General features: G+C 42.1%; 1 protein-coding gene across 2 annotated transcripts in view; it reads right to left on the bottom strand.

The window, feature by feature from the left end:
• znf423 (zinc finger protein 423) overlaps window positions 1-6,677 on the bottom strand; it is a 193,305-nt gene extending 186,628 nt beyond the window's left edge. Inside the window, exons 1-2 of one of the 2 annotated variants that reach the window (XM_042496261.1) lie at window positions 5,731-6,677; window positions 5,444-5,658 (exon numbers count right to left, since the gene is read on the bottom strand). In XM_042496261.1, the coding sequence (XP_042352195.1) occupies window positions 5,444-5,483 (40 nt within the window). In that variant the 5' untranslated portion in view covers window positions 5,484-5,658; window positions 5,731-6,677. Of the gene's footprint in view, window positions 1-5,443 lie in introns of both variants that reach the window. The other variant, XM_042496260.1, reaches the window with a different exon arrangement.
• Window positions 6,678-15,619: the final 8,942 nt, after the last annotated feature.

Here is a 15,619-nt window from a genome sequence, read left to right as displayed (position 1 = left end):
ATGGGAATTCAAAAGAACAAAAAAAAAGTAACACACTATAACACTTGATTGTTTTTAGTAGCAATACATTTGAAGAGATTTGGGTTGAAATCTGAGCAACCTGGCTTTGCGTCTTTCAAAAACATGGGAAGCAGGCAATGAGTGTTTTAAAAAGCTATAGGGACAATGTCTAGAAAACTACATTCATAATTGTTATGATTACACATCTTAAATTATGTGACAATATTATCATTTCTGAAGCACTTTTTTCAGGTCGTTTCCTTGTTTGTTTGTTTTACTCTTTTTCTTTCTTTTTTTTTTTTTGCTAATTTTCAGGTAATTTTCTTGGACTTTTTACTAATTTCCGGCTATTTTTTGAATTGTTTCTTCAATAAATAAATAATTTTTAAAAAATCTAAATCTACTTATTTCTTGAAACTGGTGGAACATTACTTACAATATTGCTTGTTGTCTTTTCCCATTTTTTTAAAAAAAGAAATTGAACAGATTTCCTCTGGGTTCAAAGGTTTAAATAGTTGTGAAAGACATCTGAAAGCAAGTGGAAATTGTAATCTGAGACAACCATAATGATAAATATGTGGGTTCCAGGCAAACGATCTCCCTATTCAAGAAAAATGACCATAAAATATCACACTTTTACTCATCAGCTATTGATCTCAGAAGAAAAAAAAACCAATCCTGTCCAGCCTGGGCCACCCAGAGTCAGAGCAAATCTAAAGCAGGATATGGCTGAGGTGGGACTTTGTGCTTCTTTGTTATTGTTTTGGCACGCCTGGCTGGCCCGTAAGTCCGTAAGCCAGCCAGCCAGTCAGAGTTGGGTGAGCAGGTGAAAGACAGAAGAACATGAAAACACAGATAATCCCCCGGCGATGCTCACCTCGTCCTGGCCTCCACCCCCCCCTCCATCCCCCCCAGCCCACTCACCTGCTGTGTGCCACTGTGCTGCCCCAAAACACCTCTCCTCTCTCTCCCCTTTACCCTTCAACCCCCTTTCTCCTCCATCTCTATCTCTCTCTCCTCCAATCCCTCTCTCCATCTTCCCCCCCAATGCCAGGTCTTGCCAAGCTGTCAGTGGGGCAAGGTGTGGAGGGGAGATAGCAGCGGCACGCATGTACACACACAGATGCATGAGTACACATACACAAAACACATGGTGCTTATGCAAGCTAGCCTACAAGGGCCGCGTTACCTTTACCGCGCGCACACACACAGAGTGGTGGTCGTCCGCCTCAGCTTTGCTTCGCTCTGCTTCACTTGGCTGCCTGACTAAAGCTAAGCTCTCGTTATCCAGGCTGCTGAGACCAGGCTGCCTTAGTGACACACACACAGAGACACACAGACAGACACACAAGGCGTGCATGTCTATGATGCATGCTTAACACAAATACAAGAATGTAGATGTTGCAAGCATAAGCACACACACACACACACACACACACACACACACACACACACACACACACACACAGAGCAATGACAAAGCAGCAGCGGACAGATTCACTGGTCCACAGCAGCTGATTTGTTCACTGACAAACTGCACCGAGCAGCAACAACACTACAGCAGGGGGCAATAACAACCACATCTTACACATACTGATTAAGTGGAGATATTCATACAGCACCCCTCTAAGCAAACACTGAAACAATAACCTGATTGGTGACTGGAACTGTAAGAAAAATAATCTATCAGAACTTATTCAGTAATTTATCATACACTCACTGCGGGTACAGCTATAATAATGTGAGAATTTGCCTGTTTTCTGCCATTGTGTATAATTAAAAATTGGTTGGTTTTTTCATTCTACACTTTTATGGCATCAGTTTAGGGCTCTCATCACTTCTGATAACCACTGATGATTTGACATTTATAGGATCTATATAATTCTATGTGTATTTTATTAAATTGTGTGCCATAAATTTACATATTTGATGGTGGGAGGTGCCTTCTAGAGGGCTTATAAACACCTAGACGCATTGCTGGATAAGCTTCACCGGCAAAACCATTGTTTACTTCATTTTTCTGTCTGTTTTTGGGCACATATAAAAGTTAAAATATTGTCAAATTTTGAGCTCAAGGCATGGAGCGACACCGCCACTTTTGGTCACTTTTGGCCGAAGTAGCCAATCAAATCAACTATGAGGCGGTCTTTACCACTCACACTGATCACTGCTGAGAAATTGATTTTGGTTGAGCTTTACAATGCTAAGTCTCCTCATTACTCAAGTAGTAACTGCAAAACACAGGCCTGGAGTTGCGTGAGCAGTCAACTAATTCTTCCTGGTGAATAAAATACAACATAATATATTAAGTGTATGCAGCCCTGCTCAACAGGCACTCCCTGTTGTTTTTCGGATGCACTTTGAAGGCGTTTTTGGGGCGGTCTAGTCATACCTGATGCAATGTGTCTCGGTTTGATCGTCCCTTTCTAGGCTAAATACACACAAACTGTGGGCTGACTACGTAGTCAGCTTATGCTCTCTGATTGACCTTGGCTGAGTAGGTCTAATCTCTAAATGTCTTCAGATTTTCTTTGCTCTGTTTTTATAATCTGATGAAGGTCTGACAACCAAAATGTTGTTCATTGAATAAAGTTTGGGGTTTTTTTGCAGATAATTGGATAGTGTGCAGGAATTCTCTTTTTTTACCCTTTATACTAGAAAAACAATCAATGTTATGCCCTTGTTTAGTGAGTCCCCTCTACTTCAGTGTGCGGAGAGGACCCGGAGAGCTGTTTGCATGGAGTGTAATCTGTCAGCCAGAGGCAGCAACCACGAAACTGTCAGCTGACAAAATAAACAACAGTGTCATCCTACAAGACAAGAGCCATGGTAGCTTCCCTAGTTGACAAATAATTGCCACTAATAAACAATATGATTTAATTTAAACCTGAACGATATTCAACTGTTCACTGACTTATCAGTCTACCTTTGTATTGGACATGTGGTCGTGGTGACATATATATGCCGGTCTCACTTAAATCTAACGGCGGATCTGGCATATCTGCCAGCTGCGATTCCCATCAAATGGTGTGCGGACTCCGCCTACTCGGTGCACTACAGGCGTACGCGTGGAAATGTTGCAGACCCACTATTTCAGGCATTAGATGTCATAAGTTTACGTCAACTTAAGTGCTTGTTTTTGCCACTGACAGGGTCAAAATGTTATCATAAGTGCCTGACAACATTAAGGGAAGGATCCCTTCAGAGACAGACCATTTTTTAAAGAGTAAAATCCATTTAGTTTAACCAGAAACAGCCCCGAAATTGCTATTGCCAAACCCACCAAACTCCATTTAAATAAACAGTAATTCTATCATCATAAGACAGACTTCATTCAAAGTCTTCTGAGAAAATAAAGCTCACAAAAGCCGTCTTGGTTTGCCTTTCAAAAGCCATGGCCTCCAAACACTGCAACAATGTACTTCTGTTTTCCTCAAACAGACACAAACACAACCTAAAAAAGTACCACTGGACCCAGAAGAGGGACAAAATCTCCACAGTTTATAGCAGACTTTATGGTCCTTTAAATTGAACAAAACCACAAATACTGCCAGCACCGCTGCCATAACTACATCTAAAAAACAGGGGTCACGTGCCATTGTGCTGTTGTGTATCCGCAAACATATTTACATGGTTTTTATGATGCAAGTTCTTCATAATAGAGTGTAGAGATGGATGGGAAACTGTGCAAAGATCAAGTGTCAGATTCTAAACCAAGACTGCACAGAAGTCATATGCATCCTTTCTCTCAAGTACTTAACGAATTTAAAAAGAAATAATTAAAAATACTAAGCTGCATGCAGAAAAACTAGTTAGAATTTCTCTCTTTTAACCTCAAATTTTCACTTTATAGGAAACAATATCTATTTAAAGCATCATTATTGTTATTAACCACAAACGGCATTTATTCTTTTGATGTCGGGTCAAATTTTCCCAAAAAAAAGGGCTGTTTGTATGAAATGAAAACTGAAACCAGCTTTACAGTAGATTCCTGAGGAGGCTGTGGAATATGTGAGCTACCGCATCGCACTCAATCACAGCCTGCTCTGTGGACTGAAGCGAAAAACTGTTTCTAAAATGTGTCCGTTTTCCTGCACACACAGCCCACAGTTACAGATATTACAACCACAATACACATCCCGAAGCAAAAACAAAACAAACCAGTGTGTGACATAAGCAGCCTCTCCTCATATTGACAAAATGAATCCCACATGATTCAGATTTTAACTTCAGAACCTGCAGGAGACGCTGCAATCCTCCAGTGGAAATCACGCCACTAATCAAACTAAACACCCAGTTTAAACCACTGTCAGAAATCTGCTCGCTTCCCACATAGTCGCAGAAAGGGAAAGCCTATATGGTGGAGGAAACGGGGGAGGGGGGTGGCAACCACATGGTCACTCCGTCCCGTTGCCCATCTGGGTCCCATAAAGGAAACATGGAGGCCAAGGCCACCACATGCCCTCATGCAAGATGCCCAGTCACCCATGCACTGCAATGAATACTATTTTATAGTAATGGAGGAAACTGCAGCTTCCTCTAATATAAAAAAGCTTTATAATAATGCTGCTTTAAATTAGGATTTTAATCCTGAAAATGTGGACTTTTGTTGAACTTTGGAAAATTGAATTTGTAAATTTCACTTGAGCTCAACCTTGCAGGAGATATTTTTTTAAGTAAGAAGATGAGCCTGGAAACATGAGAAAATTTTAAATAATCACAGCCATATTCTAAAATCTAATGTGAAATACATCCATGTTCAGCGATGCCCTGCTCCTCCTTTAAAGTGTGGAGAAAATCTGAATTTTAATCAGTTCTGATCATTATTTTGGTGTGAAAGGAAGCCATAAAAGGATAAAATATGGGGGGCTAAGTGACTTGATTTGGGGTCAAGCAGCCAAATTTACCACAACAAAGCAGCAGTGGGCTGTTAAAAGCAAGTGCAATGTGGGAATAATCCAGATTACATGGAGCCATTAACCAAGTGAATTACAACAAGTTGATCCAAAAGCACAACCCACGCTGTCAGAAAAACGATGCACCAGTGTATCATCTTTCAAGTTCTGACAGTGGGGCAGCTAATTGAAAACAATTAACCCAGTGGACAGAGAAATAACGCTGGAGCTGTTTGAAAGCTCATTTCCGACAAAGATGTGACCATTTGAAACAGTGAAATTACCGTAAAATACCTTATATTTGAATCTTTTTTTTAACAATATCGTGTCAGACAATTAGTGTACCAGCAGTTAAAGTAATTGTAAATGCAACACACACTGTTTTAAAACTACACACAGCTACGCTCGCAGCTCTTCACGGCAAAAATAAATAAATAGTCAAACAAGCACGAGAGTGAAATCTTGGTCATGGTTTTGTTGGCTTCATTTCCTACTCCTGAGTGAAGTGTCCGTTCACATGAGGTGGAAAAAAATAAACAGTTTCTTACCTTTAACGGAGCGCGGTTTGGCCTGTTTTCGTCTAGACATCTCTGGTGTCGAGCTGCTTCTTTTTCTTAAAAAATAATGTTATTCTCTAATTGTTTTTGTTCCGTTCCGTGTTTTCAGCTAACCATGCAGGCGGACACAGTCGGCTCGTCTTTCCTCCTCCTTCCACCACTTCGCTGCTGCTTCTTTGCCTGTTGCAATGCGGCAGCTTCAGTCTCTGATTTGGGGGAAACGGCCGTTAGTCCAACGACAACAAACCAAACACACACACACACACGCACGCACACACCGGGAGCTTGGAGGCGACACTCCGATGCGTTTTCCTCCTTCGGCAGTCGCTCGGGCTCGCGCAACCTGTAGCATAAACGGGAACAACTTCCCGTCCTCTCCGTTACAACGTGCTCCGACGTCTCGCTCTTTTCTGCCTTTTTTTGAACGCGCGCGTTTATTTGCTTTCTCCGGTGCAGCCCGTGCGCTCGTGCCGCTCCGACTTCTTCCACCGGGGCGCGAGCTGCCAGCCACGCGCGCGGCAAACACCTGAGCAAGGTCCCGCGCGGCGGTTTTGGGGGAGAAGTGACAGTCCGAGTGTGAGGTGTCGGTGCCACAGCAGCAGCAGCAGCAGCAGTTATACGTGACGGTCCAGGTGAAGAGAGGCGACGGAGAAAATTGCTCTCAAAAATTGAAACGTGGCTTCTTCCCTCGCGCTGTTCGCTGTTTTTTTTTTTTTTTTTTTTTTTTTTTTTAGTTTATCGAAACTATTTCAGTCTGTTTTGGTTTGGTTTTTCCTCCAGGAAAGCGGCACCGACCCGAACCGAGCAGCCTGCCGTGTTCCGTCCCGTTAATCTACACTAGGCTGTGGTGGTGGTCTGGTGGTGGCATGGACACTGCGCTCTTCCCCAGCATCTCCACCCCGAGGGGAATACTGCTTTTACAACCTCTCTTTTTTTGTTAATATTTCTCAAAGCTCTACCGGCAGTATTAATAGCAGCCTAATATTTCTCCCAGTCTAACCCTTCGCTAGCCTCTGTCTCCCTGCTTTTTCTTTGTCCTGACTCTGGCTACCAGTCTCCCTCCTCCTCCTCTGCCTGCCTCTGCTGGCGGGGCTGCGGCGCAGACACACATAATAAAGCCAAGGCAGGCAGTGCTTGGCTGGAAATGTAGCCGCGTCCCAGCAGGGGGATGTGAGAGAAGGGTCCCGGCGGGGGAGCGCTCTGATCCCGCAGGGAGCAGCTCGGCACAGCCCGGGTTGGCTGAGGCAGAGAGGCAGGAGAGAGGCAGGCTGGGCTGACGGGAGAGAGAGAGGGGAGGCAGGGGGAGAGTTAGGCAACAGCGCCCAGCTGTGGCCGACCGGCACAACTACAACAGGGACTTCGAGAGTACAGAGGGAGGAGGCACAGGGAAAATCTGGACTTGGACTAAAGTGGGATGTGGACAGTTGTGGATGAAGTACTCAGATTCATTTTTTAAAAAAAACAATATTTTTACTGAAGTTTCAACTGCACATAAAAAAATGCACATCCATATACAAATATACAACCCCTCACTTACACTAAAGTGCAATTTTTTCACAAGTGCAATTACCTTCCACTTGTGTGCAATTGATGTGAAATTTTGTTAACTGTTGAGTTTGCACCTTGTTTTTTTTGCTATCACACCTTGTTTTTTACTACTGTGCCCTGTTTTTGTTGGGGTTTTTTTTTTTTTAACTATTTATAGGCCTATTGTTCTTTTTGCTTTTATATTGTTCTTTTGCTTCCTTATCTTGTACACACCTCACTGCAAAAATTTTTTTGCAAAAGTAATATTGAATGCAGTTGAATGATGCCATCGGCAGCAATCAGATGGAACTTTTCATAGTAGCTGCTGATTTTAATCAGCTCATCCTTCAACTCCAAAGATGTAGCAGGATCAAGGACAAATGTAATTTCGTTTAACCTTCTTTGTTTAACCAATACATCTACCTTCTACCTTCTATAAGAAACATTAAAGTAATAGAATAAAATGAGATGTAAAAAAGGCAGGGTCAATACTTTCATGTTATCTATATTACAGCTTCCCTTTTAGACTGCCATACATGCCTCATTGGACATAAATGAGCCCCAACCAAAAACAAACTTCTTCTGTTTACCCTTAGCCATATATGTCAGCCTCTCCAGCCCAAACTATTGTGATTAACTCCCTTTTCCACGTTCCAAGTGATGGCAGTTCTACATTTTTCTAACATCTTGCAATCATTCTTCTCGCACAAAGAAGTCCAAGATCAATCATTTTCATTTGCCTCATCGCTCTGATATAAAGTCCTTGGGATATATTCCAAGTGCACACATTTTTGGCCTCAGTGGAATATTTAAGTACATTTTCCCAAAATACCTGAATCGTAGGGCATTCCCATAAACACTGAATCAAAGTTTCTTTCTCATTCAGGCATTTATCACAAGCACCAGGAATGTTGGAGGAGACGTGGTAAAGTTTAACAGGTGTGATACAGACTCTCATTAACCACTTACACTGAAGTAATATTAATCTTGCGTTAATTGAATGTTTTTGGACTTTTAGACATTGCATTTCCAATCTTCCCCTCTGATGATTTTTATAGTGTTTGCTCTCCAAGCATTTAATCTATCTGATGTTGACTCTGTTGAGTAACATCAGGTTATTTTATTTGAAACCGTAGTTAGATTTGGTTTGCGGTATGAAGTCCAAGGCATCCACGAACACAGTTTAAGTTATTATGACTTATTTTAAAAAATCACATACAAATGACACAACCGCAGTCATTTCATTTTCAAGTGAAAAAGTGCTCAATTTTCCACCACTGACCTAGGGAACTTTATTTCTGCTAAACCTAACCTTTGCAATTTTATTTTTCCTAACCTCATCAGTGGTGAAAGAAGTATTCAGATCCTTTACTCAAGTAAAAGTATTACTACAAGTTAAAATCCTGCAATGAACATTTTACTTAAGTAAAAGTATATGAAGACGTGAATTTCTTCATCCAAATAAAAACATGAAAGTAGAAAAGGCATTTTATTTTGAAAAATAAAAGACATTTGCAACATAAACTGAAATCACTGTATAAAATTTCACACGAATGCAGAAAATTAAGTGCTTGATGCTGAAAAGATTTCCAGTTAAAAATGTGTGTATATGGAAACAAAATCTGCAGCCTTAATGTACAAATCCCCTACAATGTTACAGACAGTCTTAACTTTTTATTGGTGGTATCTTTCCTCTGCACAGCATCCAAAAATAATTTTGGTTGTGCACATCCTTCCCCTTTTGTGGGGCTTCCACAACAACAACAACAACAACAACAACAACAACAAAAAGCACATTGCAATCCCAATGCAGACACTAGTTTGAATTTGCTGTTTTGCAGAGTAACACAATTAAGTGTTTTAGGAATGCAGAGAAAAATATGAAGGCAGGAAAAGCAACAATGATCTTGCAGAACACAAAGACATGAATTCACCCTGTAATGGCCAATTCCCTGCCTAAAATGTCTTCAAAGGATTTATTCACAGTTTTGGACTGTCAGACATTTTTCATCTTGAAATGTTCCCCGTTTCTTGAGCGTTTATTATTTCACTCATTTGTGGTGGATTAACTTCTTTGGGACACTTTCTGACAGGATTACTTTAAGCCTATTCATTTAGGCTGAGCAGAACCTATCCGTGCGAAATGAACATTTTCCGCACTTTACAGTTCGAGACCACATGACACGTCTGCTTCTATCCAGTCATGGGCGCGCAAGAACATAGACCTTTGTGTTGCAGTGATGTATCATGAAATGTTAAAAATCTGCTTAGCCATTTCCTTTAAAGAAAAAAAAAGTGTCCTCCATTGCCCTTTTCTGTGGTGCTTTGGATATGCCCCCCCGAAGAGAAACCCTTTTTTTCATCACTCTCTGTCACAGTGAAAATAAACCGTTTGACTTACTGTATAAACATAATTCAATTAGCCACACCAGTGTGTGCATGCATGTGTGTCCGTGAGTGTGTGCGTGTGTTTGTGTGTCTTCTTCAAAGCTCCTTTATATCCAGTAAAGAAAAGAGGGACACGTCTGTGGACAATATAAAGCAGACAAAGAGGGAAAAAATGAAAATCACTGGGTGCTTTGTTCTTCACTCTCTGCTCCAACTGAGCGCTCTCTGACCGCAGCTGAGCTTTTCCATGTTGTCTCCCCCCTCTCTCTCTTTTTCTGTCTCTCTGTCTCCCCTCTCTCCTCTCCTCTCTCTGGTTGTCATGGATAACTGGGTAACGTGGAGCTCCCTGTGCTGGCCAGCAGGACCACTGCCCTCCGCAGATTGAGCCTCCCCGCCCCCCCCAAAACTCACCCCGTCCTCCCATGGAGAGACAGAGCAGCCTTTAAGACTGACCCCCTGTTGGGTTAAGGAAGGTGGGGGGCTCTTGTCTATCTGCCCTCCCTTTGTCCTCCCTCCTCCTCTTCTGTCTCCCTCTGCCTCACCCTCCAACCTTCACCTCTCCCTATATGAAATGAGTGCACGCCAGGAGACCCGTTTGTGCATTTCTGTGTGTGTGTGTGGGTGTGCACGTGCATGGCTCCCCCAGTGTGACTGCCGCTGGCATGGAGGGCCAAAAGCCCTCACTCAGTGGTTGGTCCCCCCTCCACCCCTGTCCCCCCTCCTCCTTTCTGCCGGTAAATACAAAGAGTGGGAAAAAAGCCCACATTACAAGCTCCTTAAGGGTCAAGGACAGGCCCCAGTCTGAATAGCTTCTAAGAGTCGTATTGTTGAATCACATAGCTAGCGATTACACCCTCTGTCATCTCCGCGCGGATTTGGCTTTTTTATAAACACAACAAGAGAACATCAAGTAACAGCCACTGAATAAGTCGGCCAACAGACATGCAGTGGGAATTGATACAGACAGGACATCAATGGAGTAAACCAGGGGCAGATGTAGAATTACAGCCCCAAAAAATGGGGATTTGGCTTAAAGATTTCATACCTAAACAGCAGTCTGGTTTACAGTGATGTGGAATGTGAGAGCACCGAGATTATGACACAGAAATAAGGTGCCAGACGTTGTGTGTTTGTAGCTGTGGTGAGACAGTCTCAGTACAAAAACCTTTCTGTGATCTACTTGTGTATAAATACATGGGTACCACACGTTGTCATGGACAAAATTTTAAAATGTCTCCATAACTCAAGGATCCTTAATAAAAAACATTTTTCTTCTTTTTCGACTTGCCTAATGATCAGATTTAAACTCTATTCAAACATAATTACAGGTAACTAGTGTAAGAGATGGAATGGAAAAATGGAGAAACGGGCATGATGGTAAACTAAAAAAGTCACAAATTGACAAATATTAAAGCAACGTTACAACAACAGCTACAGAAAATAAAATTGCTATTATGTTACATTTTGTGGAAGGTTATCCATATAGGATTTCTGTAACAACTGCATTTCACACAACATAATTGTCATGACTATACCAAAACCTTCAATGATTTTTACTAATTAAATGACTTTTCCAGGACTGGAAAATGTGATTGTGAAATTCCATGACTTTTCCAGGTTTTCTATGGCTGTGGTTAATATCACGTTTGCTGAAGTTGCCATGCTTAAAGGAGAAAACTGTTTTTTTCCCCCAACATATCTCCACGATGAACGAAGAATCCAAAAAAAAGAGGAAATTCTTGATAAATTAAAGTAAATGGGGGCCGGGTTTAAAAACAGCCAAACTACATCAAAACATCTGTTTACAAACTCTCACACAACTCCTGCCGTATAATCTAAATCTCATTCATCTAGTCGTCTGACAGTGCTTCCCCAACACATGACTGTTTGCTAAATGTTGCTCATGGAAACCACAATGATAATATACATTTTAGAGTGGAATGAAATGAAAGGGACTTGACTACTTTTCCAACCAGTCAAAGCACTTACACCCATTCACACATTCATTCGGTAGGAGGGCTTCCATTAACCCTCAAATTGTGCAAATGGAAATTACGAATATAAAATACGCCTAATCAATTAAAAAAAAAAAAAATCCCATTTATATTTATCTGGCTTCCTCCCACATTCCAAAGACATGCAGGTTAGGTCAACTGGTGACTCTAAATTGCCCGTAGGTGTGAATGAGAGCGACAAAGGTTGTCTGTCTACATGTGTCAGCCCTGGCACATGTAGACAGGCAACCTTTCCGGGGTATAATCCACCTCTCACCCAATGACAGCTGAAATAGGGTTTAGCCCCCCGTGACCCTCACAAGGACAAGCGGTTATGGACCATGAATGTTTTGAACATCCATCGCCATGCTTCTTGGGATGTTATTGCAAGAGAAGTCACATAACATTGCAAGTTGCATAACATAACTCACAGGAAACACAGTCATCTTGCAATTGTGTTTTATCGACATTTTGAAAATAACGCTTAAGTTTCGTGCAAATCTGTAATGGAAAACCCGCCTACTGGTGGCTACCATACAAGGTGCTACCTGCTAGTATTCACACACATGTAATATAAATTCACACACACTTACACACCAAGCATACTTTGAAATGCGGACAAATCTTCCAGTTAGTAGACAACCAGGTCTTCCCAAGAGCGCTAGTCATAGTGCTATTAGCAGAAAGTGAAAGTAAATCTTAATACCCAGTTTTCATTTAAACTTGCAAATAAATACAAATTTCTTACAACTTGAGTGTTTGATACCACAAGATTTTGGGTGGAATATCACTATGAGAAGACTACAAATATCCAACTCAAAGACCAAAATTTGTGACATGAGAAGTATTTCAATGCAGTATTTTCAATCATCAAAGAGCATCTCAAACCCCTTCAAACGCACCTGTCCAACATTTAAACAAAGCTGGCTGAGTCTAACAATTTACTTTCAAAAACCAACAATCTGACGAGAATGGCCACTTTATGCATTGACAGGTCAAGTCTGGAGATGAGTCCAGTATAAATCGTAAGGAGGATTCAGAGTTCTCTATTAAGCTCTTTTTTTTCTTTACACAACTTTTTCCATCACTTTTTATGTGCACATTGTAGCACCGGGCATTTGAGTACGGCCATATGGCATCACTCATGCCTTAAGACGTGGTCATATGATACATCGGACAAAACTTGTACATTTCAAGCATACCTCGACCTGTAACCTCCTACACGTTAAGCCCTCACTGCTGACAGGTGAAAAGAAGAAGCTGGCAACACCATCTGTTACAGAGGTACAACACGCTGTCTGCAGCCCCTCACAGGCCAGCAGTGGAGCTCGCGGTGATGAGGAAAGCTGCTGTGAAATTGGAGGTGGGTGTTTCCAATCGGGAGAAAGCACAGAATAACACCTAAAGGAATACATTGCACCTAAAATTATCATTTATATCGCCTCGAATATAGCTCAAATTTGTTAAGAAAATTCTGTTTGTTCGTTCATTGGCCGGGAAGCGACAGGTATGGGACAGTGACAGCAGAAGGATTTCAAAGGACGAGCAAAGTTAAAACTTACATTACTTGTCCATACGTGAGACTTTTTGTGGAAGTTTTAGTGAAAATGTGTGGCGGTGAAGCTCTGATGGAGGACTGGATAAATGAGATCTGAATTAGTTGAGCTTGAGTTGTGTGAGTGTTTGCAAATTGATGTTTTGATAAAGGTTTGCTGTTGCTAAATTTGGCTTCCATTTACTCCAATTCATCAGGAATTTTCTCTGTTTTTGGATTCTTCATTGACCGGGGAGGTATGAGTGAAAACAAACTTTTTCTTCACAAATTAAAAGTATGGTAATTGATAAACAAATCAACCCTGCCATACCACTCAGAGGCCGAATCTGTCGTGTCACATGTCACGTCTGTCATATCTCTTTTGATTCTGCAATGCAACGTGTACTAACACACATGAGCAGAATGATGCCGGTGTTATTTGGCTCTGTGAAAAATGCAAAGGAGGCATAAAGAAGGGACCTCGTAGTGGACCTATAACACAATCTCTACGTAAAAATGGCCAGAGTCTGCTGAGTGCAGAGTCGGGGTCACACACTGCTGAGAGATGACTGCAGGGTCTCCATAAGAGCGTGAACCTGCAGAATAACTGCATGTGTCTAGCAAATTCTCTCCTTTTGTCTTTTGTTCACACACACACACACACACACACACACACACACACACACACACACACACACATACACACACTCCCTCATACCACTCTGTCCGTCTCCCAGGTATCAAAGCCTGATATTCCTGAGGTGAGTAGGTAGCACAGTCTTTTCTCCACACCCTCACAAAGCGCTCCTGAACATCGGCCCATTGTGCTGCTTGCTTGCCTGCCACTAGCGGATAGAGTTCATGTTATATTTATGTAGCCTAAAGCACACTCGCTCCCTATCTTCCTTTATCGCACTCTCCCTCCCTGCCTCCCATCTCTCTCTCTCCCTGTCTTCTGCTGTGTTGAACTCTCGCCAGCTCCACTAGGTCTCCCCTCTGCAGACAACAATGTTCCATCTCGCTGCTTTTGCCCTAGATATCGGCTATTCTTATATGGAATAATTAGACACATAACTGATTTAAATACTGCAAAGCCACATTCTTTTGTCTCCACTTAATGTAGGCTGGGTGCACATGCAATGCCAAAGGTGTAAAGTGCATGTGTGTGTGCCTTTACATCGTGTGTGTGCATGTGTGTGTGTGTGTGTGTGTGTGTGTGTGTGTGTGTTGTAAAGTAATTGTTATGCAGGTAGAGTTCAGTATTGGTGTTGGTAAAAGGTATGTTGATCATCTGCATTAGTCTATAGTTGTGTGGATTTGTGGATTCAAAAGGTGTACCCACAAATCCACAAATGTGTGTGTGTGTGTTATTATGATTGTGGGTGCTCACAGGAGGCAATTGCATGTGGTGTGTGTATGTGTGTGTGTGTGTGTGTGTGTGTGTGTGTGTGTGTGTGTGTGTGTGTGTGTGTGTGTGGGTGTGAGACATGATGTGGAGGCTGCCGGCCACCGGACGCCAGCAGTCTGAAGTAACCCCAAAAGAAAACAAAAATGGTAGTAATGATGATGATGATGATGCCTGTGGTGGTTATGATTTCACTGATGAAGACATTGATTTGATCACTATCTTAATCTTATTGTTGTTATCATTATACTGATGACGCTGGGATGGTGATTGTGACGATGAATGTCATGTAGATGAAGGATGTTTGTGCATTAACTCTAAAGCTACAGCCAGCTGCTGGTTAGCTTAGTTTAGCGTAAAGAGCGAAAGCAGAAGGAAAGCAGCCCAGTTGCTAAAATAAAATGGTGGCATTGTCAGTCTGTTCTCATTCCAACGTCTTCAAAAACCTCCAATTTTGTAGTGATTTCAGTGTAAGATCCCAGCGCCAAAAGCTACCTTTCATGTCCACATAATACACCGCTGGACATCATCAGCGGACCAGCTTGTTCTTACTCCGAACTTGTCAAATACGTCCGCTCTGTCAGTGCTTTTAGTGTGACGCCAAAAACCACTTTTCGAGTCTAACTGTAATGCAGCTGGAGAGCGTCAGCTGAGACCTTGCTCGTACAGAACCAGTGGTGTTGTTATTATATGCTGGCAGCCAGCTGAATGGCACTGGTTGCATCCACATGCGACACGCACAGGTGGCGTCACTTGAGTATGCGGACAGTCAGAACTGGTCACGTGTGCATGAAACACTGTAGGACAGTGTCAGGTATTAACGCTGCGTCTACTAACTTAACATAAGGTACATAAACACATTTATAGGGTGGATGGGTCCCACAAACAACTGACTCTCATGTGGGAATCCGGAGTTCTTTTCCTGTGTGGACATGCGTGTTTTTTGCTGCACCTTATCATTTTACCTAAACCTAACCATCTGTGACTTTGTCGCTTAATCCTAACCATCGTGATGGACTGTTGTGTAAACATAAGGACCATGCTGCGTCATCCCACCATGTGCAGTTGTTGACATCACTGTAACGGCATCCTGGAGCATAAACAGCTGACAAAGACGGATACATAAAAAGTCATAAGTAGACACAGAAAATCACTGACAGAGCAGCACCATGTAACCAGTTGGGATGAGAACGTGCTGGCTGGACAGAACTGTTTGCAATGTTATTATGAAGCCCAATGGCCAGACTGCCGTCTACTTTGGTAACATCATACACATGTGGGCGACATCACTAGAGAACGTGGCCGGACAGAACCTGTTG

The sequence above is a fragment of the Plectropomus leopardus genome, chromosome 11 (assembly GCF_008729295.1).
Source record: "Plectropomus leopardus isolate mb chromosome 11, YSFRI_Pleo_2.0, whole genome shotgun sequence".
In the NCBI taxonomy this organism is placed as follows: domain Eukaryota; kingdom Metazoa; phylum Chordata; class Actinopteri; order Perciformes; family Serranidae; genus Plectropomus; species Plectropomus leopardus.
This window is presented reverse-complemented; position numbering and strand designations above follow the sequence as displayed.